Source organism: Ursus americanus, chromosome 3 (genome assembly GCF_024610735.1).
Source record: "Ursus americanus isolate L20-20 chromosome 3, mUrsAme1.1.p, whole genome shotgun sequence".
Classification (NCBI taxonomy): Eukaryota; Metazoa; Chordata; class Mammalia; order Carnivora; family Ursidae; genus Ursus; species Ursus americanus.
In genome coordinates this window covers 5,466,411-5,494,157 of record NC_142129.1, presented here as the reverse complement: position 1 = coordinate 5,494,157, position 27,747 = coordinate 5,466,411, and the positions used below count along the sequence as shown (strand labels likewise).

Genomic DNA, 27,747 nt, shown 5'->3' with positions numbered 1-27,747 from the left:
TAAGTGATCTTCTGAATATCCGTTTTAAGAGTTTTTGCTAGTAGAAAATAAGACATACTTTATCTCATCCAGGTGTACGATAAATACATATCAAAATGAACCTGTTCTTAAAACACTGAAAATAGAATTTAAGTCAAGTAAATGATCTATAAATCACTGAGATATCTAATATAGTTTCTCTTAAATTCTTCTGACTTAGGAAATTTAAAAATGGACCTTCAAAAATGCTAGGTTTACAATGAGAGGTGTCACGATTCAATGTCTATTCTATGGATCCTTGATATCTGGGATCTGGACAGCTCTGTTGTGTTTTTATATTCACCATAATCACGTAAGCAACTTGGAGAAGAAAAGCCAGGGGCCTGCATTAATTTGGTCCCTTGGAAAAAAATTGCAACAGCAAATTACCCACGACCCCAAGCAAATCCCAAGACCGCGTGTAAGATTTGAAACGCCTGACGAGGATGAAACTACAGAATACAAAACCTTTTTAAAGTTGCGTAAGTATGTTGATTTTCTTTTATTGGCCATTTTAAGGGGAAAATATACCATAAATTTAATATTTGGAAGAGGCAAAGAATGTCTTTCCTTAGAGCAATTTGGTTTTTAATTTATAAAAGAATTCACAAAAATACAGAAAGTAGTAAAACAGGGAAGTATCACCTAAATTTAACAATTTTTAATATAGTTTGCTATATTTATTTCAGATAGTGTTCTGTTTTTTCAGAAATAAATGTTAATAGGTACCATTAAAGATTTCGCCCCCTTCCTTCTCCTCCCTTTACCCTCAGAGGTGGTACTTAACCTGAGTTGATGGATATCTTTCTTCCTTTCCTTTATATATGATCTCTAGCAAAATACAATATTATATATTCTTAATGTGTTTGTAGGTACTCCGGAATGAATTGCAATGGTGCCGTGAATGTGGATTATAAGTCTTTGTATGGACATATTTTGTTTCTCTTAGGTTTGGGACAGATGGGGTGTACGGTAGGTCTATGCTTAACTTTAAAGAAAATGACAATGGTGTTTTCAAGATCGCTGTGCCATTTAATATCTCCTCCGGCAGTGTATGAGAATCTCTTTGCTCCAAATCTTCACTAACATTTAACGAGGTCAGCTTTTTAGATTTTAGCTATTCTAATGGGCAAGTAATGGTACCATTGTGACCTTAATTTGCATTTCCCTGATAACTAATGATTTTGAGCACCTTTTCATGTGCTTAATGGCCACCCATATATCTTCTTTTGTAAAGTGTCTCTTCAAGTCCTTTGTCCATTTTTAAATTGGGATGTGTGTCTTCTGATTTTTAAGATTTTTTAAAATGTATTTTGGATTCAAGTCCTTTGATATGTGAGTTGCAAATATTTTGTACACGTCTGTGCCTTGTCTTTTTATTCTCTTTTTAAAATTGAGACATAATTGACATGTAACACCTTATTAATTTTAGAAGTACAGCATAATGATTTGATACATGTATGTATTGCAAGATGATCACCACAGTGAGTTTAGTTAATATCCATCACACCGTTACAACTTCTTTTCTTGTGATGAGATCTGTGTTGGCAACTTTCAGTATACAATATCATACTCACCATACTGTACATTTTTTATGGTGTCATTCAAGAAGAAAAATTTTAAATTTTGTTGTTCAGTTGATCCCAATTTCTTGTATGGTTCATGTTTTTTATGTTTTATTGAAGTAACCTTTGCCTACCTCAAGTTCACAAAGATTCCTTTCTATGTTTTCTTTTCAAAATTTTAGATTTTAGGTTTTACTTTACATTTTACATTAGGGCCATGGTCCATTTCAAGTGAATTTCTGTGATGGGAGGTAAGGGTCAATGGTCATTCTCCCTGTGTGGATATCCATTTTGTCCAGCACCATTTCTTGAAAAATGTTCCTTTTTCCATCCTGGCACCTTTCAAAAATCAATTGGCCGTTTTTGTTGGGTCTCTTTCTGAAGTCTATTCTCAATCTTCCCAGAATTGTTTTGGTTATTCTAGGTCGTTAGCTTGTTCAGATAGGTTTTAGAAACAGTTTGTGAATTTCTTCAAAAAAGCCTGCTGGTAATTTTAATTAGATTGGCTTTAGAGATCGATTTGCGGAGAATTGACATCTTAATACATCTTACTAATATGGCTTCAGCTGTATTGCACATATTTTGATATGTTGAATTTTCATGTTCATTCAGTTCTCTATATTTTTATATTCCCTTGGAGACTTTCTCTTTGGATTATTTGGAAATAGGTTGTTTAATTTCAGAGTTTTCAAATAATTTTCTACTGTCTACTACTGATATCCAATTTAAAATTGTGGATTTGTCAGGTTCTACTTTAACTCTATCCCAGTTTTTGCTTCATGTATTTTGAGGCTGTTTTTTGACGTGTTTCTATTTGGAATCATTACGTCTCACTGATACACTGAACCTTTTATCATAAGGTAATGTCTCTGTCTCTAGTAATTTTCTCTGCTCTGAAATCTGTTTTATCTAATATTAGTATAGCCACTCCTGGGGCACCTGGATGGCACAGCGGTTAAGCGTCTGCCTTCGGCTCAGGGCGTGATCCCGGCGTTGTGGGATTGAGCCCCACATCAGGCTCCTCCGCTATGGGCCTGCTTCTTCTTCTCCCACTCCCCTGCTTGTGTTCCCTCTCTCGCTGGCTGTCTCTATCTCTGTCGAATAAATAAATAAAATCTTTAAAAAAAAAATAGCCACTCCTACTTTTTTTTTTTTTAAGTAGGCTCCGTGCCCGACGTGGAGCTTGAACTCAGAACCCTGAGATAGAGTCACATGCTCTATGGACTGAGCTAGCCAGGCACCCCAGCTGCTCTTTTGATTAATATTTGCAAGTATATCCTTTTCTGTCCTTTTATTATCAATCTACCTATATTTCACTGAAATAAGTTTCTTGTAGGTAGCATATTGTTGGAACAGTTTTTAAATGCGCTCTGTTAATCTGTGCCTTTAACTGGTATATTTAGGTCATTTGCATTTAAGACAATTACTGATGTCAGAGTTTCTCAGCCATTTTATTTATTTTTTTTGTTTGTTTCTTCTTTTTCTCAATCTTCCGTTTCTCTTATCTTTCTGTGAGTTACTTGAACATTTTCAAAATTCCATCTTGATTTATTTAAAGTGTTTTTTAAAAGATTGCTTTGTATGGTTTCATTAGTGGTTGCTGGAGGTGTTGCGCGACACATCTATAACCTACCACAGTCTCCTTGAACTGGTGTTTTGCCACTTCAAGTAAGTGTAAACCATTCCTTAGCCTCTTCAATTTAAAAATATGATTGTCTTGAGTATTGAGCACCACATTAGATGTTGTAATTGTTGCTTCAAAAATCAAATATGGGGACACCTGGGTGCCTCAGTCAATTAGGCGTCTCCCTTTGGCTCAGGTCATGATCCCAGGGTCCTGGGATCGAGTCCCACATCAGGCCCCCTGCTCCGTGGGGAGCCTGCTTCTCTATCTCCCTCTGCCTGTCCCTCCCCACTGCTTGTGCTGTCTCTCTGACAAATAAATAAATAAAATCTTGAAAAAAATCAAATATGATTTAAGAAACCTATGAGAGTTTCTTAATGAGTCTATCATATTTATCCCTATTTTTATCCATTTTGATGTTCTTTTTTCTTTTCGGAAGTTCTAAGCCTCCTCCTGTTATCATTTCCTTGTTTAGAGAACTTTCTTTTGCTGCTCTTCAAGGGTGGGTTTGCTAGCCACAAATTCTTAGTTTTTCTTCACTTGGGAGTGTCTTTACTTTCTCATAATTCCCAAAGGATATCTTCGCTGGATATAGAATTTGCTGTTGACAGTTCCTTTCTTTCAGCATTCAGACATGTTTGTCCTTCCTTCTCCGCAGTCATTCAGATTGTTCCTCTATGAGTCCTGCGTTTTTATTTTCTCTCTGGCTGCTTTCAAGGGTTGTCCTTTGTCTTCAGTTTTCAGAAGTTGAATTATGATGTGTCCTGACATGGATTTCTTTGGTTTATCCTATTTGGGGTTTGCTCAGCCTCCTGAGTCTATAGATGTCCAGCTTTCACTGAATTTGGGGAGTTTCCAGCCTTATTTCCGAGAGTACTTTTTCAGTCCTGGTCTGACGCCTCTCCTTGCAGGGCTCTGATAATACAAAGATCAGCTCTTTTCTTGTCCGTACACAAGTTCCTGAGACTGTTTTTTTCTTGTTTTCTGTGTTGTTCGGATTAGGTGGATTCCATTGATCAGCCATCACTCTGCTAGTAAGCCTGCCCAGTGAACTTTTTATGAGACTGTTGTATTTTTTAGTTCTATATTTTCCTTTTTTTTTTTTTTTTTATATAACTCCTGTTTCTTTGCTGAGATCTTCCCTTTTCCATTTGTTTCTGAGCATGTTCATGATGGCTGCTTTAACGTCCTAGTCAGATCATTCGACCTCTGGTTCATCTTGGTGTTGGCGTCTCTTGATGGTCTTTTCATTCAGTTTGAGGTCTCTGGCTCTTGGTATGACAAAGGATCTTCTGTTGTATTCTGGGTGTTTTGAATATTATGAAACTCTGGGTCCTAATGAAGCTTCTTTATTAGCAGGCCATCCCCTGCTGAGATGCAGTATAAGGGTCCGATGGATGGGTATTCTTTGTTTCCTGCTGGGCCTGTGGACACCACCCCAGCAACCAGGGAGCAGGTGCACTGCCCCCTGAGGGTGAGGGGAAGTTCAGCTCCCCCTTTGGTAACATGGGGCACAGACTTGCATGAAATTGTTGTCTTGGAGTTGGCTCCCCAGTGGGCCTCATGGACACCAGGGTTAGGAGAGAGGAAGTAGTGTCACTACCCAGCCTTGCATAACCTGCTTCTCTCTGGTTGCCACCAGGTGGGGTAGAGGTTAGCTCTCCATTCGGCCTTGCTGATCTGAGGGGCAGGGGGTGTGTGGAGTGTGACTAGTCCCACCTTACACCCCCTGGATGAGTCTTGTTGCTGCCATGTGGACTTGGAGGCTCAGCATGCCATTGACATGGTATTATCTTGGGGAGAATCAGAGCACCACCTGCTTCCCCCAGGCCAGCATATGGAGGACCCAGCTCTTGCTCAACCTGTCCACACCATCCACGCAGGTAATCAGAGCTCGGCCTGCTTCTGCCAAGAAGGGGGATGAAAAGGGTAGTTCTGCTCAGGCCCACCCACATCACTGCCTGTTGCTCCCTTGGGTGTGATGGAAGGTCCACTCCCTGCCCACCACACTGAAGCCACAGGGGTTGGTGTGGTTCTCCCACTGCTGCTTGACTTGACTAGAGTAGGTCCGGCCAAAGGTTTTCTGTGGTTAGGACTCCATGGCCCTGTGGCTAGAGGGAACAGGCTTACCTTTGAGTTTTTGTGTGTGTGCCTATTGGTGGTTCTACCTGGAGGCTTCTACAGACCTCTGTCTGGGATTTACAGGAGGCAAAGGAAATCAGGAGCTCACCATGTCCTTCCTCCATTCCTGAGATCTGCCTCAGGAATCTGCCTGCTCGTTTCGACCTTTCAGAGAACCTCCTATCCTTATCTGTTGTGTCATGTCCAAGATTTCTCAGGTGCAAGAAAGAGAGCCTAGTGGAAACGGGGTCACTACATCTTGAAGAGAATCCCTTTTAAATACAATATAGCCTTCTATATCTGTTTTGGAAAGCACTTCATAGGCATTGGAAAAGAAAGTTTATTCTTCAAAAACAAAGCAAAATATAAATCCACTAAGGAAATATAACGAATTACATTAATCAAGTTCTTTCTTTTTCTGATTTAGAGTTGTTCTTAAAATATTCCATTACTGGTTATTTGTGGCAATAGATATTGATATCTCTAATGACCTTAACGTAAGTATTTCACTGCAGCAATATTTGATGTCTGCAAGCTCATTCCTGTTTAGTCTTTATTGTGACTTATTCTTACTGTGAGTATAAAGTGACTTCCTGGTTCCTCCTTCCAATGAATTCTGTACTTTTTTAAATGATATTTTGACTCCTGTATTCTTAGACCATTCTTTTACTTTTAACCATTTTAGTTCATGCTGTTTATCTTTCATGATTATATTTTGTTTCTTCATTGACATTTAAGAGTTTTTATCTTTCAATAGGAAATTTACTCCATCTTCATTTATTGTTAGGACTGGTGTGTTTGGTTGTTTTATTCTCCGCAGTGGCATTTCAGGAGAGGGGTTTTAGCTCTCCCTTCCCACCCTTCCTAAATCCCTCAGTTACAATTAGTTCACACAGCATTGTGAATCATGATGGGACCAAGGAGGCCAAGCACTTCCTTACCTCAAGAGACTGAATGACCAAAGCCTAGCTTGTTTTGCTAAGGAATCTGCTTTGATTTTAGCCTTATCATACGAAGTCGTGTAGGTTCCAGGAAAATGAATGGCTCATTATAAAAGTGAATTTGCGATATTCTTATTATCCTTTATCAAAGTGATGGTAGTAAATCTATACTTATGTAACTGTAATTACCCTTTCTTGCAGGTAAGGATTCTAACTATTCAAACTCAGAATATATTGCTGGATTTTTAAAATATGGATTTAATGCCATTCTCAGTAAAAGCTTGGGCAGTGAGAGAGATGTGCCAGATACCAGGAATAAAATGTATGTTAATCCTCATTTTTTTATTGAGCTATAATTGACATATAAGATTATATTATTTTCAGCTGTGCAACATAATGATTTGATATTTATATATATTGCCAAATAATCACCACAATAAGTCTAAATAACATTAGCTACCATACATAGTTACAAAAAATATTCGTGTGTGTGTGATGAGAACTTTTAAGATCTACTCATTGCTAGTTTCAAATAAGTAGTGTAATATTATTAACTATAGTCACCATGTGGACATTATATCCCCATGACTTATTTATTTCATAACGGAGCTTTGTTTTACCCACCCCCTTCATCTGGCAACCACCAGTCTGTTCTCTGTATTTATGAGGTTGGGTTTTGGAGGTTTGGTTGTTTGGTTTTTGATTCCACATGTAAGTGACATCATATGTTATTTATCTTTCTCTGACTTATTTCTTTTAGTGTAATGCCCTCAGGGTCCGTTCGTGTTCTTGTAAATGGCAAGATGTCATTCTTTTTTATGCTGAAAAGTATTCCATTGCGTATATAATACCACATATTCTTTATCCATTCATCCACTGATGGACAGTTAGGTTGTTTCCATGTTTTGGCTGTTATAAATAATGCTGCAGTAAACATAGGGGTGCATGTATCTTTTTGAGTTAGTGTTTTCATTTTCTTCGAATAAATACCTGGAAGTGAAATTGTTGGATCTTATCTTAGCTCTGTTTTTAATTTTTTGAGGAACCTCCATACTGTTTTCTACAGTGGCTATACCAGTTTGCATTTCCACCAACAGTGCACAAGTGTTCACTTTTTTTCACATCTTCTTCAACACTTGTTATTTCTTGTCTTTTTGATAATGTCATCCTAACAGGTATGAGATGACATCTCATTGTGGTTTGATTTGTATTTCCCTGATCGTTAATGATGTCGAGCCCCTTTTCATATACGTGTTGGCCATCTGTCTGCCTTCTTTGGGAAAATAACTATTCAGATCTTCTGCCCGTTTTTAAATTGAATGGTTCTGATGGTTTCCAGCTCAAGATTTTTGATGTTCTCTCTTAATTAAATGAGAAATACTTAAAGAATACAGGCATCTTCCAGTAACAACATAAAACAATTGAATTTTATGAATTCTTTCTGTATTTTAGATATTAACCCCTTGTCAGGTATATAATTTTCTCTCATTCAGTAGGATGCCTTTTCATTTTGTTGATGATTTCCTTTGCTCCGTGGAGGGCTTTTTAGCTTGATGTAGTCCCACTTATTTATTTATACTTTTGTGCCTTTGCTTTTGGTGCCAGATCCAAAAAAATCTTCACCAAGACTGACGTCAAGAAGCTTAGTGCCTCTGTTTTTTCCTATGATTTTTATGGTTTCAGATCTTACAGTCAAGTCTTTAATCTATTTCAAGTTAATTTTTGTGTATGGTGTAAGATAGTGGTCCAGTTTCATTCTTTTGCATGCAGCTGTCCACCTTTCCCATCACCATTTATTGAAGAGACTGTCCTTTTCCCATTGTACGTTCTTGGTTCCTTTGTCATAATTAATTAATCATACATGCATGATTTTATTTTTGGACTCTCCGTTCTGTTCTGTTGATCTATGTGTCTGTTTTTATGCCAATACCAAACTGTTTCAATTACCATAGCTTTGTAATAGAGTTTGAATCAGAGAGTATGATGCCCCCAGCTTTGTTCTTGTTTTCTCAAAATTGCTTTGCCTCTGCAGCATCTTTTGTGCTTTCATACAAATTTTAGGATTCTTTGTTTTATTTCTATGAAAAATGCCATCGAAATTTTGATATAGATTGCATTGACTCTGTAGATTGCTTTGGGTAGTGTGGACATCTTAACAATGTCTAGTTCTTCCAATCCATGAGTACAGACTATCTTTCCATTTATTTGTGTCTTCTCTAATTTCTTTCACTAATGTCTTACAGTTTTCCAGTGTACAAGTCTATAAATGACTACATATTAATTTTTTAAATAAACAGTTACTAACCAGGTTTTAATTTTGCCATATTAGAAGTTTTCCTGTTTTTAGGACTTCGAGTCAGATAATTCAATAGGCTGTTTCAAAATGATTCTGGAGTTTATAGGGTAGAGAACACCTTCCCTAGTTGCACCAAACATGTTCTAGGGATTTACAAGAATTGCATTGCCCACAGATCTTTTTATTAAATTACCAGTTGGCCAAAGGATATTTCTGATACAAAATGCTTCAGTCAGCTACCTATTTTTTATTCAAGATCTGCTTTTTTTCATTGTTTTCATTTGTGTTGGTGCCTTTTTTTTTAACTTCTGGTAAACTGGACATAATGTAAAATGTACCATTTTCACTATTTTTAACTGTTCAATTCAGTGGCATTGAGTACGTTCACATTGTTTTATATCCATCATCACCATCCATCTCCAGAACTTTTTCATTAAATACTAACTCCCCATTCTTCCCTCCCTCTGATTCCCCCCACAACCACCATTGTACTTTCTGTCTCTGTGAATTTTAACTACTCTAGGTACCTCGTAAAAATGGAATCATGCAATAGTTGCCTACCTTATTCCATGTAGCATAATGTCCCCAAGATTCATTCATGTTGTAGCATGTGTGCCTTAATGGTTCTGATGGTTTCCAGCTCAAGATTTTTGATGTTCTCTCTTAATTAAATGAGAAGTACTTAAAGAATACAGGCATCTTCCAGTAACACAGAAACAAAATCCAGGCTCCAGGAAACAGGAGAAAGTGGGGCCTACTGTGTGTTGTTGCAACCTGTGTGTAACACGAACATTTCAAACCACAAATATATGAATCAATAAAGCATCTAGGTAGCTAAATATCACTTAAGATGTGGCACACCCGAGAGACGTAGGGTTTACACGTGATGACACTGTCTGGATCATGATAAAAGAAAAAGAATTTAAATTTATTCAAACCATATAACATGATATGAATTTAATTTAGAGGACAATTTTTTTAAAAAGATGTATTTATTTATTATAGAGGGGAGGGAGGGGCAGATGGAGCAGGAGAGAGAATCCTAAGCAGACTCCCCGCTGAGCATGGAGCCCGATAATGGGGCTCTGTCTCATGACCCTGAAATCATGACCTGAGCCAAAATGAAGAGTCAAAAGCTTCACCGACAGCACCACCCAGGCACCCCAGGGGACAACTTTTTTCTTAACCGTATAGTGAACTACCACAAAGGAAAGCCAATATTTTCGAATGCCTGTAAGCTATGAATTTCTTGCCACATCATCAACTTTTCTCCCTAAATCTCATCTCCTAAAATAGTGTAGCTGTCTTTGCTTCCTTTCCCCATTATGTGATTGTTAAGAAAAACAGAAACTTCAGAGAGAGACTGTCCAAAGAGAGAAGTGAACTTGAAAGTTTTCGTATTCAGAATATTAACTTATTTAATAGGAAATTCAATTAGGTACAAGGTATACTTGTGTTTAAAATAAATTTTAACTACTAGGAATAACTTCTACTTTTGGAGTCCAAGCAAATTTTCAACCATTCTCATACTAATCTCTCATACAAATTCCATTAAATGGGATTTCCATTTCAGCTGTGCCTTAAGGTTCACATGATTATTTTCAGTAGCAATGGAAATATTTGATACAGATCTTTGAAGAGTACATTTTTATGTTGCTTGGTCGTCTGATTTAATTTTTTGTCTTTTAACTTACCAATTTTGAAATAATTTCAGACTTACAAAATGGTTGCCAAAATATCTCAAAGAATTCCTGTATAGCGTTTTCTTAGATTCCCCAAATGTTAACATCTTCCATACCCTCAGAACCAGAACAATGAACAAAACCAGGGAATTAACATTAATACAATACCATTAGCTAATCTACAGGCATGATTCAAATGTTTACAGTTGCCCCACTGGCGTCCTTTTTCTGGAGGACCCAACCCAAGACCCCAGACTGCATGTGGTGTTCCCAAGCCCTTGGCTTTCTTCCATCTGAAACCATTCCTAAGTCTTTATCTTTCATGACTATAACACTTTTTAAGAGATCTAACCAGTTATTTTCTAGAATGTTCCTCAGTTTGAGTTCGATGTTTCCTTGCAATCAAATCCAGATCATGCTTTTTGGCAGGAATGCCATAGAAGTGATTTTGTGTCATCCTCAGAGCATCGCATCAGGAGGCACCTGGTGTCCATTTGTCCCATTACTGGTGAAGTGACTGGGGGTGAAATTACTTTTCAATCGCTTGACGAAAACAGAAGCTGTTTAGCTGCACTGTAAAACGACTATTTAGCCTTTTGTAATTCATAAGTGTGCAGATTTCTTTTAAATGTTAATCACAGAAAACCTGGAAAATATTTTTACAAATGCAAAAGGGGGCTTTTTCTCCTGTCTTAGTGCACAAGGTATGTAAGCCAATAACCTCCCCCCTACTCAGTACATTCTGTGTCTGTCTTTGTGCTCTAATTTTCCCTTTTCACGATGACACCAGTCTTACTGGACTAGGCCACCTTAATGACATCTCCCTCGTCGCTTCTGCAAATATCCCATTTCCAAATAAGGCCACATCCTGAGGTACTGGGGGTTCAGACTTCAACACACCAATTAGGGGGAGACACAATCCAACCCACAGTAGTCCTGCTTTATACTCTACTCTTCCTGATCTGTATGATCAGCAAAGACTAGAGCAGCTAACCAAGGACCACCAAACCCGGGCCTTGTCCAAACTTCTTTTACCCTGAAAAACTGCTTATTTAGGTGAGAAAAGTTTAGGTCAGAAAAGACCACAGCAATATTTATCAATTAGTTTTGGAGAAACTCATACACCTAGGGGCCTAGAGTCCTGGTGTGACATAGTCTCAGGCCCCTTCACTATCATTGTGTCATTCCTCCGAAGGGACTCCATTTATCTGCAGTTCTCTTAAAATGATTTGCCCAGGGCTGAATATAATGCTGGAGATGTGACCTAAGTAGCACGAGTTCACCCCGGACCGTCACGTCCCTCATTCTTGCGTTACCCTTCTATTCTCATCTAATCCTCTTTGAGAACTCCATAATCTTCCCAGAATTTAAGCCTGTGGGTCATTCTCCTGCCTGTCTCTGTGAAGCCGTGTGCAGGACATGCCTCCCCCTCTTGCCGGCCACTCAGCCCTCTCCCGGGTCCCACTCCCTAGAACATGATGGCAGCTTCTACCTGGTAGGTACATCTTCATCCAGTCTTGGGTAAAAACGTTCACTAGGCAAGTCCCTCTTCTGCGGTGACACCTGCCCATGAATATATTCAGGGTCTGTGTGGGATACCTGTAGGCCTGCCCCTACCCAGCTCCTCCTCTACTGGCATTTCCTGCCCTACTTCTCTTCCCTCAAGTTGCAGTGGGAATAGTGACTTTCGATTTTGACCCCACTCGCTGTCCACAGTCCATTAGCCTAGCGATGGGCACCTGAGTCAGGCTGGGCCAATGAATCCTTACCTGTGACTTTTTGAGAAAGAGGAAGTCTTACCAGTTAGTCCTTGGGTGTTGGACCAAGATATGCTGACCTTGGCCACATTTCCCGCTCTGTGAAGTAAAGAAGTGGAAACGAGCCAGGTTGCAGACAGAGGATAAGAATTGTATAATGAGCCTGATGTGATACTTACTGTCTGCCAGGCCCTGTTCTGAAGATCTGACATTTTAATTCATTGAACCCTCCCAACCTAGGAGCTAGGCTGATGTTGTTATAGTTACTATTATTCCCAGATGTAAAGACAAGAACAGAAATGGACCGAGCGTCCAGGCGACTTTCAAGCCTCGAGCTCCAGTCATTCTTGAAGGCTCCAGCGGCATGCCTGTCACTAGGTTCTGTGGGACATTTGGGTCCCCTTCCAATATATTTCCCTTTCTTATGCTTCAGCTAGCTCCAGTGCGTCTGTCATTTACAACCAGAATATTTCAAAATACAACCAAATAATGTAGCAGTTCAAACAATAATTAATAGCTAACAACTAATATTACTAGAATTCAGCTCCTGTTTTTTCTCTTGTGTGCACAAAAATAATAACACATTTTTGTCAGAAACTTGGAAGAAATCCAATTACACCATATCCACTGCATTTCTTTGCCACAACAAACTAAAGCACAAGATTTTCTTTGAAGATAGTACAATGCAGTTAATTTGAACCTTTCAAAGTGTGTAAGTGTATTAATACACTTTTATAATAGAAACCAGAATATAGGTACAATTCATGTTTATACTATGTTCAACATAGAATTAAGATGGCCCAAACAGGGTTTCCAGGGAAGAGCGATTATTGCTGACATTAAGAAGGAGGCAGTAATTCAGAAAATATTAGAATAGCACAAGAAGTTAAAGAAGTTTTTGTATTGTAATTTTGGTATTTTCAACTGTACCGTCACCTTATTATCATAACGGTCAATTAAGGGAATAAAAAGGAAAGATGCAAATAAAGAAAGGTACTTCAGCGAGACCCCAAATCATTTCTTTTCCTTTTATTTATGCCTGCAGGTGTCTTCAGAAACATTATCCAGCCGACCTACCTACTGCCAGTGTGGTTATTTGCTTCCACAATGAGGAGTTTAATGCCTTGTTTCGGACCATGTCCAGTGTCATAAACCTCACTCCACACCACATCCTCGAAGAAATTATTTTGGTGGATGACATGAGCGACTTTGGTAAGACAGAGCACCATCCACCTGTGTCATCTGCTCCGAAGGCCGTGTGATCTCCGGCGGAACTTGCTACATGTTTTACATTTGGTGGTTGCTGAGGCAGGCACTGTTGGGACACTGGTGGGGATGTAAGCGCTGGTCCCTGTCCTGTGGTGTTGGGCTCACAGGTGCTTAGCGCTTCCACGAGGTGACTAAAGGTGGGGGCACGAACCTGGTCTTCAGAGATCACAGATGACGTTCAGGAGGAAGCGACATCTAAACTGAGGTCTGAGTTATCCAGATGGAGAGGAGGGAAAGTGTTTTAGGCGGAGGCAATAGCACTAAAGGCCCAGAGGCCAGAGGTAACATGGTGAGTTGGGAATAGTTCTGTACTTTATGTAGTGTATGTATGAGTTCAGCGTTGGGGGAGGGGTGGACATAAAACCAGAGCTATAAGAAGGCCACCAGGCTTGTGAAGGGCACTGTTGGAATTTTCTCTGGAGAGATGGAATGCAGGGGAGTGACACGACCCAAGTCCTCCTCATGAAAGAACTCTTTTTTTAAAAAAATTTTAAAAAGATTTCTTTATTTGAGAGAGAAGCGGGGAGAGGCGAGGGAGAGGAAGAGAAAAACCCAAGCAGACTCCGCAGCGAGTGCAGAGCCCAACATAGGGCCTGATCCCATGACGCTACACTAAGATCACGCCTGAGCCGAAACCAAGAGTCAGAAGCTCAACCTACCTGGGGCGCCTGGGTGGCTCAGTCATTAAGCGTCTGCCTTCGGCTCAGGTAATGATCCCAGAGTCCTAGGATCCAGCCCCACGTCGGGCTCCCTGCTCAGCGGGAAGCCTGCTTCTCCCTCTCCCACTCCCCCTCTCTCGCTGTCTGTCAAATAAATAAATAAAATCTTGAAAAAAAAAAAAAGCTCAACTTATTGCACCACCCAGGTGCCCCTTATGAAAGAATTCTGATCACACCAACTGCGGTCAAGTGCGTGTTCCCCCCTGCTCCCTGGATTTAAAGAGTTGTGATACTAGCACAAAATCTGATGACATGCACTTGGCGTTTGAAATGAGTTGTCTGTTTTACAACCAATTTATAAACCTGAGGCACGCCAGGAGGACCCAGATTAAGGAAAAGCTTCTTGGAGTCTGCAGGTCCCTGTGGGGTCCAGTTCCCATGGAAGCAATATATCAGTATTGGATAAGTTTCCTGTCTAAAAGTTAACCTAATCCACTGTGAGTCTGACCCACTGGGGGCTGGGAAAGAAAAAGGGGAGAGACGGAAGGTGAACAGGCAGGGGTAGAAAAGAGGACATCCCAGGAGATTCATCTGTAGGGAAGTGACTCTAGGTGTGTCAAATGGAGGGTGGAAAATAGCTCAGGCTAATGTCAGCTACATTTAGGAATTTCACACATTGGCCAGGCACTACTGTTTATGACATTATTTCTCCGGGAGCTACTGTTTGTTTCTACTATTGTGCACAGGAGGGGATGTGTAGAGATGGTCAGATTCCTAATCTTATCAGTAGTACTGGCAGCACATCTGGCCGCATGCTGGGCAGGGGACGGGGTAGAGGGGGATCTTCTGCTAGACTGTGGGATTCTAACTGCTCATCTAGAAGGACAAGGGTCCTGCTATGGACATACAGTTCCAGGATGGCCATGGGAGACCTCCCCAAGCCTTTCAGAACCACGCCATGAGTTCAGAGGCGCACCGGTGACTGCCCATAGGTTCTCTTCAGTTCTCACTGATGCCGGACCCTCCTCTTCCATCCATGTTGACCTAGTTTGTGATTTCACCTGCTCCGCCAAGGAGGCCACCGTTTGACACATGCAGCTCAAACACACGCAGGAAACGGGGTGTTCTATAGGCTGATGGGGCTCACAGGGCCCTAGGAGAACGATGCGAACTTCAGCTTGTCTTTCCCAGCTGATATCAGTAGACACTGCCGCTGGACTCCCTCGGCCTGGGCGGCAGTGGCCGGGGGCCCACTGAGTTATGCAAGAGGCATGTCCAGAGCTGACCTGCCGCCATCCATCCTCTCACAGTGTTGGGGCCTCTCGAGCACAAGCCAGCAACACAACCATCTCCTGAAGAACCCAAGCCCTCCTCGTGACATCAGCAGTCACTGCTGCCAGAGGTGTCTTATTTCCCCTGAGGTGTGGCTCACAGAGTTCCTCGGTGTCCTGCGTGTGGGACAGTGTTTGTAGACTTCTGGGCTGTGAGCCCGCCCCCCACCCCTGCAAGTGCCGTTGTGCGGCCTGCCTCTGCTTCCATGGATCCTCAGCCTCTTGGTGCTGATTCCTAAGACCCCTGGGGAGCCCGAGCCCAGCCTCCTTGACCATCATCATGTCACCCTCCAAATACTGAGGGGCCATTGAGTACCAGGCCCGGGGCTGCGTGGCGTGTCGTCCCTCTCTCCAACGTCTTGCAAGGCATTGGTGGGTCTTCCTCCTCACGGGGGCCGGAGCTGGGACTCTGAGGTCGGACACCTTGCCCAAGTTGCTGCCGAGTCAGCAGCACAGCTGTCAGCAAGAAAGTCAGATTGCTCCTGAGTGCCACAACTCAGGCTTTTTCGATTAAAATTTCAACAGTGATTTATCAAAATAGAGGTATTTCACTAGAAACATAGAAGAATATTTGCAGTTGATCTGAGTGCTAAATCATGTTTCTCTTCCTTACGTAGGGTGAAGTTTTTAAAGTTAGAACTTATGTGGAAGAACATGGTTTTTAGGAATCAGTCAAAATTGTGATAAATTGTTTTATTTTCTGTAGGTCTAGTTTATACATTGTCAAGTTTTGGGTTTTGTTTTTTGTTTTTTTTCCAGATGATTTGAAAGAGAAACTAGACCATCGCCTGGAAATTTTTCGGGGAAAGATTAAATTAATAAGAAACAAAAAGAGAGAGGGACTGATCCGATCAAGGCTGATTGGGGCGTCTCGTGCTTCAGGTATGAGCCTTTCGTTTGGGACTTGACCCGGTATCTGTGTCCCGGAGCCCTTCCTGCCCGTGCAGAGATTGTCCTCGTGGGACCCCTCCAAGTCTCCACTGGCAGAAACAGAAGAGTGGAAATGCCTTTCAGCCAGATGAGTCTTGACTCTGAAAGTACGCATTCTGCTTCAAAATGTCGATTCCTTATTTCAAATGGAAGGTATTTTTTTGCAGAATGTCAGCCCCTGTACAGGATGGTTCCCCCAGATACAGACTGAGATAGAACTATACATGCAGCCAGGAGAACAAGACTTTATGGGGACAGTGGGGGGCCACGGGAAACCCTGAAGCTAGGATGGGGAGCAGAGGCTAAGAAGACAAATGAAAGAGTGTGTCAGGAACAGCTCCGTGAATGACAGACAGTGGGAGCGTGTGGACCAGGAACTTCTGGCCTGACACCTGGGGGGGGGGGGGGTCTCCAAAGGTCAGGTGGGCCAATGGGGAGCTCCAGAGCACAGATCACCCAAGAGCGAAGTCCAGCTCAGGCTTTGCACCCCCAACACACACACAGTGTGATTAGTCTATTGGTTGTGAGTCCCCTAGGAGGCCGGGGAGGTGGGGGGCTTGGTGAGAATACTGCAGCAGATTCCAAAGCCTGGGAAGCTGTCAGACCAGTTCACACAGCAGGTTCCCTTGAAGGGAGTCTGAGCTGAGAGGAGCGGCGTCACTCCCATCCCTGTCTCTCTGGTCTCATGGCCTCCTCCTCATGTCCGTCTGTGTCCAAGTCTCCTTAGATAAGGGTCCACCTGCCCCAGCAGGACCTCATCCTAATGAATTCCATCTGCAACAACCCTATTTCCAAATACAGTCACCTTCTCAGGTACTGGGGGTTAGGACTTTTAGTGTCTTTGTTTTGTTTTTTAAGGAGAAAGTCGTATTCATTTTTTATTTCGAAAATTTTCACACCCACAGAACACTTACGTAAACCTTCCCCTAGATTCACTAGATGCTAATATCTTACAGTACCCACTCTACACACACATTCTCTCTCCCTTGCCATCCTGTCTCCCTCCACAAATACACACACACACACACACACACACACACACACTGCATCTATGTCCAAAGTGGTTTCCTCTTTAATCCAGGTGTTTTTTTTTTTAAGATTTTATTTATTTATTTGACAGAGAGAGAGACAGCCAGCGAGAGAGGGAACACAAGCAGGGGGAGTGGGAGAGGAAGAAGCAGGCTCATAGCGGAGGAGCCCGATGTGGGGCTCGATCCCACAACGCCGGGATCACGCCCTGAGCTGAAGGCAGACGCTTAACGACTGAGCCACCCAGGCGCCCCTAATCCAGGTGTTTTTTAAGGAGTGAATTTTAAAGTTTTCAGACATAAGTAGTTGTTGATTACTAGCTTAATTCCTATTGTGGTTGGAATTTGTGGCCTGTTGTTCTGTTGAGACTTCCTTTGTGTCTTAAAGCTGGGTCAATTTTTCAAAAATTCTATGTGTTTTTAAAAAGAATACGTTTTATCTTTTTGGTTGTAGGTTCCATATATGTCTTATTTTGTTTTTCAAATATTCTGTGTCTCATCCTCTGACGTGGCTCGCTCCGTCAGTATCTAGAGTTATGTTACAGTCTGCAACTGTGATTCTAGATCCGCCCATCGTTTCTCCTTGCCGTTTCCTCAGCGCTTGCTACGTACCCATCTGTTGGTGTTTGCCGGCAGCGCCCACCTTGTGACGCAGGCGTGCTCCCCGCTTCCAAGCGGTGGGGTCCTGCGGCGTGGGCGGCAGCTCGTGAGCTCTCGCTAATTTATCACGTGTTCAGTCTTCCAATCAAGGATTTATCTAGCACCTACTATGTGCTATGCATGCACATTTATTCTTTTTTTCTTCATTTCTATCAACTCTATTGAGATATGCTTTACATAATTCTACCCGCTGAACATGGAGATGGGTTTTCCCATGGTGTTAACGGTGCCTGTGTAGCACCGTTACCTTCCGGAGGAGTTAGTATTTGCGTTATCAGGAAGCGGCTCTGTCTGCAGTGGAGGCCTGCAGATCTGTCCCCCGCTGTCACTCAGACTTTGTCACTTACTCGTCTCCCCTCACTCTACCCTGGCTGCGCGGACCTTCTTGCTGCCCCTCAGACACACCAGGCATCCTCCTGTCTCAGAGCCTTGGCACGTGATGCCCTCCCCCCCCCCCCCCGGAATTTTCTTTGTGTGGCTTCATGACCTCCGCATCACTTGGCTCAGTTCTCTGTTCAGATGCTACTTTATCCGAGAGGCCTGTGTGAAATAGCAAACCCCTGTCTCTCTCCATCATCCTTACTCTGAGTGATTTTTCTTCCTGATATTTGTTGCTACTTACCATTTGTCTGGGTTGGCGGTGCTGCCCACAGGATGACGGAAGTTGTCCATGAACCACAGGAGCTAAGACAGAGCGCTGTGAACTCTGTGTTGTGCCCCCGGGAATGAAGGGAAATGACCCAGATTGGGAAGAACACTCCATTGGGAGAATCCGAAGGTGGGCATTTTGCAAATGAGAAGGAGCAAGCCATCATCAGGTGGTGTGAGTCTAACGGGATGGAGATCCCCCCACCCCGGCCCCGCATGGGAGCAGAGTCGGTATGGTTTGGAGGCAGCCACAGGTAAGTAGGGAATGCCAGTGTTGCCCTGCTCCCAAGGATTTTTGCCGTCTGGGAGGAGAAGGAGGAGCTTCCTATCAGTACCATTGATGGGGGCAAGCAGCGTCTTCTAGGGGGGTCAGGGTTTACATAAGGCAAGAAGGCTGTAAGAATTTTGTGGAAGAAATTAGTGTAGAGAAACTTACTTTACATGAGGGACCTTTGGAAAGGGTAAGAGGCTGGTCCACAGAGGAAGAAAAGGTTTTGGGGGAATACAGGGCAGCCTCGGGGGTGAGAACACAAGAGAGGATCTTTCACTGAATTGGTTTGGACGGTCAGCAAGCAGCCAAGATGGCAGAGATGAGGTGTTGATTTCAACTGATATCCTAAAAGCAGAAGGTTAAAATCCAGCATGGCGTTGAGAGCACACACTGTTGCTTGACGTTCACACAGAGTGAGAGACTTTCGTTGTCTAGTACGGTAGACAGAATAATGCCCTCCCCCAGGGGGTTTCCTAAACCCCAGAACGTGCTAATGTGCCTTATATGGCACATGTGACTAAAATTAAAGGCCTTGAAGTATTCTGCTATTTGATTATGTTGAATTATTCTTCCATTCTATTGCTAAATCACATTTAGGTTATTTCTGTTTAGGGCTCTTACCAAACGTACAAATCCTTGAGTCCCTGTCTCTTGGCAGACATGTGCAGCATTTCCATAGAACATATGTCTAGAAGTGGAATTGCTTGGTTATGGAGTATGAGTCTGTCCTGATTTACTAGGTGATGGCAGACTAGTGATAATCAAACAGTAGACTACTTTAATAACAATGAATGGCCTACACTATACCCAGCTGCACGGATGAATACATATCATTTTGAGGAAGCAAAAGAAGCTAGATGCCAAAGAATGAAGTTGGAAAATCAGCAAGACTAAGCTACAATATTTTTATGGATGCAAAATTAGATGAAAAACTAAAAAAACAAAAAAACATCAACAAGGAAGTTATTGCCATAAACCTTTGGTTAAATCAGAGTGTAGAATGGGAGGTGGTAGGAATTGGGGAACACAAAATCCTAGGATGATAACCATATTCTAAGTTTTGATTAAGTGGTAGTTATATTTGTGTTTATTTTCTGATACGTCATTGAGCTCTACGTTTACCTTTTATCTCTTTTTTTATATACATGTTTCTCACAACTTAAAGTTGTGAAATAAAAGTATGACATAAAAAATATGAAAATATTAAAATTGGGGCACCTGAGTGGCTCAGTCGGTTAAGCATCTACCTTTGGCTCAGGTTGTGATCCCAGGGTCCTGGGATCGAGCTCTACATCAGGTTCCCTGCTCGGTGGGAAGCCTGCTTCTCCCTCTCCCTCTGCCACTCCCCGTGCTTGTGCTTGTTCTCTCTCTCTCTCTCTCTCTCTGTCAAATAAATAAATAAAATCTTTAAAGCAAAAAAAAAAAAAAAAAGAAAATAGTAAAATTAAGGGCCTTGAGATGGGAGATTAGCCTGGGCTATCTGGGTGTGCTCACTCTGCATGAGCCCTTACGACTGGGAGACCTTCCAGGGGGTGGGCAGAAGGTCAGAGAGATGTGTGTGACAGCCCCATCTGCTGTGGTTGGCCTTGAAGGTGGACCAAGAGACCAGGGAATGCAGGCAGCTTCTAGACGCTGGAAAAGACAGATACTCCCCTAGAGCCCCCAGAAAGGAACTTAGCCCCACCGACACCTTGATTTTAGCCCAGGAAGACCTGTGTTGGACATCTGACCTGCAGAACTGTAAGATCGTGCATTTAGGTTGCTTTAAGCCACTGAGTTTATGGTAAGGCGACCTCTCTCTGTAGGTGTTGACGTGGAATTGGAGTGTGGTCATTATCTGATTTCCTGGCGGTTCCGTTGCCTCTGGACTTGCAGCCACTCAGGCTGACTAGGAAGTTTTGCAGGCGAACACAGAGGGGCCGCATGGCTTTTTGGTAGGGACCCTAGAGCAGAACTCCCCAAAGACAGCCATACAGAGGGCGGTGGCCGACTGTCGGCCACAGACAGCAAAGGAGACAACATAGGACCATACAAAGAACACTGGATTTCAAGCCAGAGCCTGGGTTTCGAGTTCGGCATGTGCCCATTGCCAGCTGCAGTATTGTGGGCACGTCCCTTCTCTGAGCCTTGGCTTCCTAACCCGTGATGTGTGAACGAGGGCCTCTGACATGGCTGTTGCAATGATTAAATGAGGCATTTGGGACATTACTGCTTTAGCAGGAAGTGTGGAACAGAATGCTTAGTGTACAGTGATTACTACAAATAAAGTACAGATACTGAATTTATATGGTTCAGAGTGATCACAAGATACATAAGGTAAAACTAGAAGAAATACAGGGCAAGAATAGTAAAAATGTAGAATATTAATGGTGGAAAGGCTTTTGGAGATTTTGGAACTCAAGATCAGAGATTAGTTCCAGGTCCCAGAACTCAGGTCTCAGACCCACAACATCGGATTTCCACTCAGTAGACTCTTCATCACACTACTAGGCTATGGCAATGTAACAAACAAGCAAAACTGAGAAATTCAAATAGCACAGTCACTTAAAGATTTTGTTTTAATTTTCATTTATTAGAGAGAGAGAAAGAGAGAGAACCAGCAGGAAGAGGGGCAGAGGGAGAGGGAGAAGCAGACTCCCCGTTGAGCAGAGAGCCCAACACCGGGCTCTATCCCAGGACCCTGGGATCATGACATGAACTGAAGGCAGACACTTAACCAACTGAGCCACCCAGGCACCCCAAATAGTATAGTCACTTGAATTGTTTTGTACAAAAGCCAAATGGCTGTGTTTAACAGATTTATAGTGTGAATTAAGTGGGCACGCTTAGATATTTTACCAAAGTTGATCAATTTCACTTATGCACAAATTCAGAGATTCTCTGAAAATTCCCCCCAAAATATATTTTGCACACCACATTCTTAAACATTAAAAAAAAAAGTACAGCAGTAGCATAATGCGTAGGTTAATAAAAATGAAAATATTTTAGGGGCGCCTGGGTGGCTCAGTCCGTTCAGCGTCAGACTCTTGATATCAGCTCAGGTCATAATCTCAGGGTCGGGAGGTTGAGCCCTGGAACGGGCTCTGCGCAAGCCTGGAGCCTGCATCATCTGTCCCTTCCTCTGTCCCTCCCTGTTCCTCTGCCCCCCCACAAGTAAAAAAAAGAAAACATTTTAACACCTTAAAAATGATTGCTTCGGAAACCAAATCAAGAATATTTTAATGTTACTTAAACTAAATGTAATGAGCTATGTTTAAATGGAAAAAAAATGTAGAAACTAAAGACAGGCAGAAAAGAAAAGGCAAGGAAGGAGGCAGAGCCTGCGCGAGGCCACAAAGGCATTTGCCCCACCCCCAGAGAGAAAGTGCCCCTGATTGCAGGCTGCAGAGCAAGTCTCTGCGGGGAAGGCGGAGTGAGCGCCCAGGGGTCCTTGGTACATCCCACACACGCTCTCTGGGAGGAAGGCTGGGAAGGGTCCTCATCAGGTGAGTTTGACCTCACGCCCCTCACTCACTCTAGGCCCCAGGGAGAGTTTGGCTTAATCTGGGAAGATGGCAGTCTGGGATTCTATGGGATTCAGATGAATGTCCAAGAGGCTATCTCCTTGAACAGGAAAGAGCATCATCCTTCCTATAACCGAGGCCAACAGATGCAGAACAAATGCTCCCTTTCCTGGCAATAAACTTGAGATTCCCACGGAATCTCCTTGTGAGTGTAGGAATCTGCCGAGAGGAATTCCATGCGGCATTGTTCTCGTCACAGTGTGTAAGTAACCCCCGTAAAATGCTTCAGGATGAGTGTAAAAACAGTACAGTTCGTGTGCCAGGAGGTGCCAGGTAGCTTGTGCCCATAGGCTTCACAGTTTAAATTAGAATTAGGAAAAGCTTGATATTGCACATAGAATAATTTTAAATTCTTTTGCAACTTAAAGATACTACACTTGTGGTCTTTCTGGGTCATTACAGTTGTCAAAAGGTGAAATACTAGAATCTTTAAATGCTAAGGGTACCTACCCTGCCTACGGTAAATAAGACACAAGTCAGTGTGAGAAGAAGGGCTTTTTGTTATTGCTGTTGTGGTGGTTGTTCCGTTATTTGGGAGACGATAAGTTACTTGGGAAAGAATTTTATCTTCATCTCATACCATAATCCAAATAAATTCCAGCTTTATCATTAGTTTTAGTTTTAAAAAAATCATTAAATTATTATAAGAATTTAAAAATTACAAAAAGAAAACCTAGATCAATACTCACCTGTTCAATGAATAAAGAAGAAATTTCAAAGCTTAAACCTGAGGGAAAGGACAGCACTGACTACCAAAATAGTAAACCTATTGTGAACAAAAAATGATAAAATTAAATAACAGTAGACTAGGGGAATTAGTACAACTTCCATAGGAAAAAAAATTAATATTCTCAGTATGTTAAATGTGTCTACAAAGCCATTAAAAAAAGAAAAAAAAAAAAACAAAAACAAACCCAGGGCTCCAACACCTGAATGGGCAAAGGATATAAACATTTCATTTAGAAATGACTGATCACCTGAAAAAAGTTCAACCTCACTAGTTATAATTTTAAAAAGATGTGTTTTTTTAATTGAACCACAGTTGACATATAACATTGTATTCATGTCAGGTGTACAACATAATGATGTGTGATACACGTATATATTGTGGAATGATCGCCACAGTAAATCTAGTTAACTTCCACTACCTCACGTAGTTAAGCTTTTTCTTCTTGTGATGTGAGAACTTTTAAGATTCAGTCTTAGCAATTTTCAAATATACCATACAGTATTGTTAGTTATCGTCACCACGTTGTACATTACACCCCAGGACTTATTTATCTTATAACAGGAAATTCGTACCTGTTGGCCACCTTCCCCCGTCTCACCCACCCCCTCCCTCTGGCAACCACCAATCTGTTCTCTGAATTGAAGAGTTCAGGGTCTTCTTTAGATTCCACATATAAGTGAGATCATACAGTATTTGTCTTTCTCAGACTGACTTCACCTAGGATAATGCCCTCAAGGTCCATCCATGTCACAAATGGCAGGATTTCCTTCTTTTTTAGAGCTGATGTGATAATAATGTCCCATTGTGTACATACTACAGCTTCTTTATCCCTTCATCCGTGGATGGATACTCAGGGTTGTTTCTATGTCTTGGCTATTGTAAATAATGGTGCAGTGAACGTGGGAGGACAGAGAACTCTTCAAGGTGGTGATTTCATTTCCTTCTGACGTACACCCAGAAGTGCAGTTGCTGGATTATATGGTATTTCTATTTTACAATGTTTTGAGATAACTCCATACAATTTTCTATAGCGGCTGCACCAATTTACATCCTCACAAGCAGTACACAAGGATTCCCTTTTCTCCACATCCTCGCCAACACTTCTTCTTGTCCTCTTAATAATACACATTCTGACAGGTGTGAAGTAATATCTTATTGTGGTTTTGATTTGCATTTCCCTGATGATGAGTGATGTTGAGCACCTTTTCATGTGTCCCCCTAGTCCGGGGCGGGGAAGGGACAATGAGCCGTTCTGCAGGCAGTCGGGGAAGTTTGGGTTCTAACATGGGACTGGAAATCCTCATTGCTGAACTGAGACAGTGTTTCCAACTTCAAGTAACTATGAGACTTTCAGTTAACGAAAGAGTCACCCGGGAAGTCTTGGACCTGCTCTGGTTTGTAACTAAGGGCAGGGAAAGGACCAGTCCTCCCTGTGGATTGAAAGGAACAAAATAAAGTGGCTCTTCCAAAGAGTCCTGCTTATTCAGGAAACCAGTAGAATAGACATGAGCCTGGAGATGCCATTTTGGATGGGTAGATAAGAAACCAGTGAGTGAGCTGAGGCATCAAGTTTCTATCACTTTTAATGATTTAAAATACCATGAGAATTGCACATAAGAATAATTGCACTTTAGTTAAGATGTGGGGGACATACTCTTTCTTTCCTAAGGATGTTAGTGGGGTTTTTTGAGATATCATTCACATGCTATTCACCCATTAACATATGCAGTGTTTTTTAGTATATTCACAGGATTATGCAACCATCACCATAACCTAGTTTTAGAACATTTTTTTCCCACTAAAGAGAAACTCCATATGCGTTAGCAGTCACCTGCCATCGCTTCTAATCCCATTCCCCCTCCCCTCCACCAAACCCTCCACAACCACTAATCTACCTTCTATACATATAGATTTTTAGCTATTCTACGCATTTCATCTGATGGAATTATATAATATGTGGTCTCTTGTGACTGGCTCCTTTCATTTAGCGTGATGTTTTCAAGGTTTGTCCATGTTGGAGTATGGACAGTATTTCATTCCCTTTATTGCCATTACGTGGATATATCCCATTTTGTTTATCCGTTCACCCTTCGATGGCATTTGAGTTATGACTCTTTTATTCTTAGGAAGAATGTTGCTATGAGCATTCATGTACAAGACTTTGTACAAACCTAAGTTGTCTTTCTCTTGGGTATTTGTGTACCTAGCTGTGGAATGGTTGGGCTGTGTGGCAACTGTATGCGTAATTTTGAGGAACTACCACATCATTTTTGAAAGAGACTGCAACATTTTACGTTGCTATCAGCAATGGACAAGGGTTCAAATTCCTCCACAATCTCCTCAACACTTGTGATGGTTTGCCTTTCTGATTATAGCCATCCTAGCGGACATGAAGTATTATCTCACTGTGATTTTGGCCAGCATTTTCCTAATGATGAAAGATGCTGAGCACCTTTTCATATGCTTATCGGCCATTTGTCTATCTTCTTTGGAGAAATGTCTGTTCAAATCCTGTGCCCATTTTTTTTTTTAAGTAGGCTCCACGCCTAGCATGGAGCCCAACATGGGGCTTAAACTCACAACTCTGAGAGCAAGACCTGAGCCAAGATCAAGAGTTGGATATTTAACTGACTGAGCCACCCAGGTGCCCCTCCTTTGCCCATTTTTTAATTAAGTTTCCTCCTCCTCCTCCTTCTCCTCCTCCTCCTCCTTCTTCTTCTTCTTCTTTTTTGAGTTGTAGGAGTTTCTTATATATTCTAGATACAAGTCCTTTATCAGATGTGTGATTTTCAAATAATTTCTCCCACTTTGTGGATTTTTTTCAACTTCATGGTGTTTGTTTAAGCACAAAAGTTTTTAATTTTGATGAAGTCTTATTTATTTTTTCTTTTGTCACTTGTATTTTTGGTGTCATGTCTAAGAAATCATCTAACCTGAGGTCAGAAATGGATGCCTCTGTTTTCTTCTACAAGTTTTATAGTTTTAGGTTTGACCTTTTTAGGTCTGTGATTCATTTGAGTTAGTTTTTGTGTTTGCCGTGAGGGGATCCAACTTCATTCTTTTTTTTTTCCCCTTAAGTAGGCTCCACACCCAGTGTGGAACCCAGCACAGGGCTCGAACTCATGACCCTGAGATCAAGACCTGAGCTGAAATCGAGAATCAGATGCTTAACCAACTGAGCCACCCAGGAGCCCTTCTTTTTTCATGTGGATACCCAGCTGTGTTGGGACCATTCATTGAAGAGAATGTTCCATCCCCCATTGAACTGGCTGGGCACCCTTGTCAAAAATCAACTAACCACAGACGTTTGGTTTATTTCTATACTTTCAATTCTATCCCTTTGGTCTCTATGTTATCCCTATGCCAGCATCATATTGTTTGTTATTATAGCTTTGTAGTAAGTTTTGAAATCCAGAAGTCCTTCAACTTTGTTCTTTTTCAAGATCATTTTAGCTAATATGGATTCCTTGCGTTTCCATATGAATTTTAGGATCAGTTTCTCCAAAGGAACCAGGTGTGATTTTGATAAGAATTATACCAAATCTCTAGATCAATTTGGAGATTATTACCACTTTAACAATATTAAGTCTTCTGATCAGCCTTGGAATGTTTCTTATACCTTCCTATGATTTTATACAAACTCTGCACCTGAATTTTGAGGTCTCTCCCAATTTGAGCCTATTAAGGTACTTTAGCAGCATGTATTCTTCATTTTGGCCATGCCAATTTTCCCCCATGTTTTCTAAACAGATGCTCATTAAAGCTTGAACTCAAGAGCAAAAATAATTATGCATTTTTGCATCCCAAGCACCAAAAAATACACAAGTTATCCTTGCATTACACATTGGCTAAGTTGAGTCAATCAATCAAGGCCAAGCTATAATACCATTTTTTAAATTAAAGCCCAACTCAATTCCACCTGCTTCTTTAGAATCTTCCCCAAACCACTGTCTAACCCACAGTTCACCAGCTTCTTCTGAACATCTATGGCACATCATTGTACATGATATGGTACAAAATAAAGTATGTGTTTCTAGTCCCCACCCACCCCCGGTGAATCTGTAAGCACTGTAAAAGCCAAACACATGGTAAATGCTCAACAAATACTCCTTGCACTGAACTTTGATTTGGGTTGCCAGCTGTCTTATCCATTTGCACTAACACTAGCCTATTCTTGCCTCCCCAGGAGATGTGCTGGTGTTCCTGGATAGCCACTGTGAGGTGAATCATGTGTGGCTGCAGCCCTTGCTGGCTCCCATTGCCAAGGACCCCAAAATGGTGGTGTGTCCTCTGATAGATCCCATTGACCATAAGACCCTAGAATACAGGCCCTCTCCTGTTGTAAGGGGCACTTTCACCTGGAATCTAGAATTTAAATGGGACAATGTTCTCTCTTATGAGACGGATGGACCAGAAGGACCTACTAGACCCATCCGGTAGGAGATTTCTTCAGGTTATAGGAATATGTATTGGAACCTGGGGCAAAAAATAAGATTTCAGAGATGATTCTTTCAATTTCTTGGGTTTAATGAAGAGAAATATTGTGTTATTTATCTTGTTTCTAAAAGTCTATAATAATAGAATTTGGTAGGTTTTTAGTTTCTTTGGTTGGAAATGAGCATCTCACCCCAGTTAAGAACACTGCCATGGATAG

At 41.7% G+C, this 27,747-nt stretch overlaps 1 protein-coding gene across 1 annotated transcript in view; it reads left to right on the top strand.

The window, feature by feature from the left end:
* The first annotated feature begins 205 nt into the window (after positions 1-205).
* Positions 206-27,747, top strand: part of GALNTL5 (polypeptide N-acetylgalactosaminyltransferase like 5) — a 44,505-nt gene continuing 16,963 nt past the window's right edge. The window contains 5 exon segments of the mRNA XM_087860613.1: positions 206-500; positions 6,471-6,591; positions 13,050-13,216; positions 16,023-16,145; positions 27,280-27,529. Coding sequence (XP_087716739.1) covers positions 239-500; positions 6,471-6,591; positions 13,050-13,216; positions 16,023-16,145; positions 27,280-27,529 — 923 coding nt within the window. The 5' untranslated portion in view covers positions 206-238.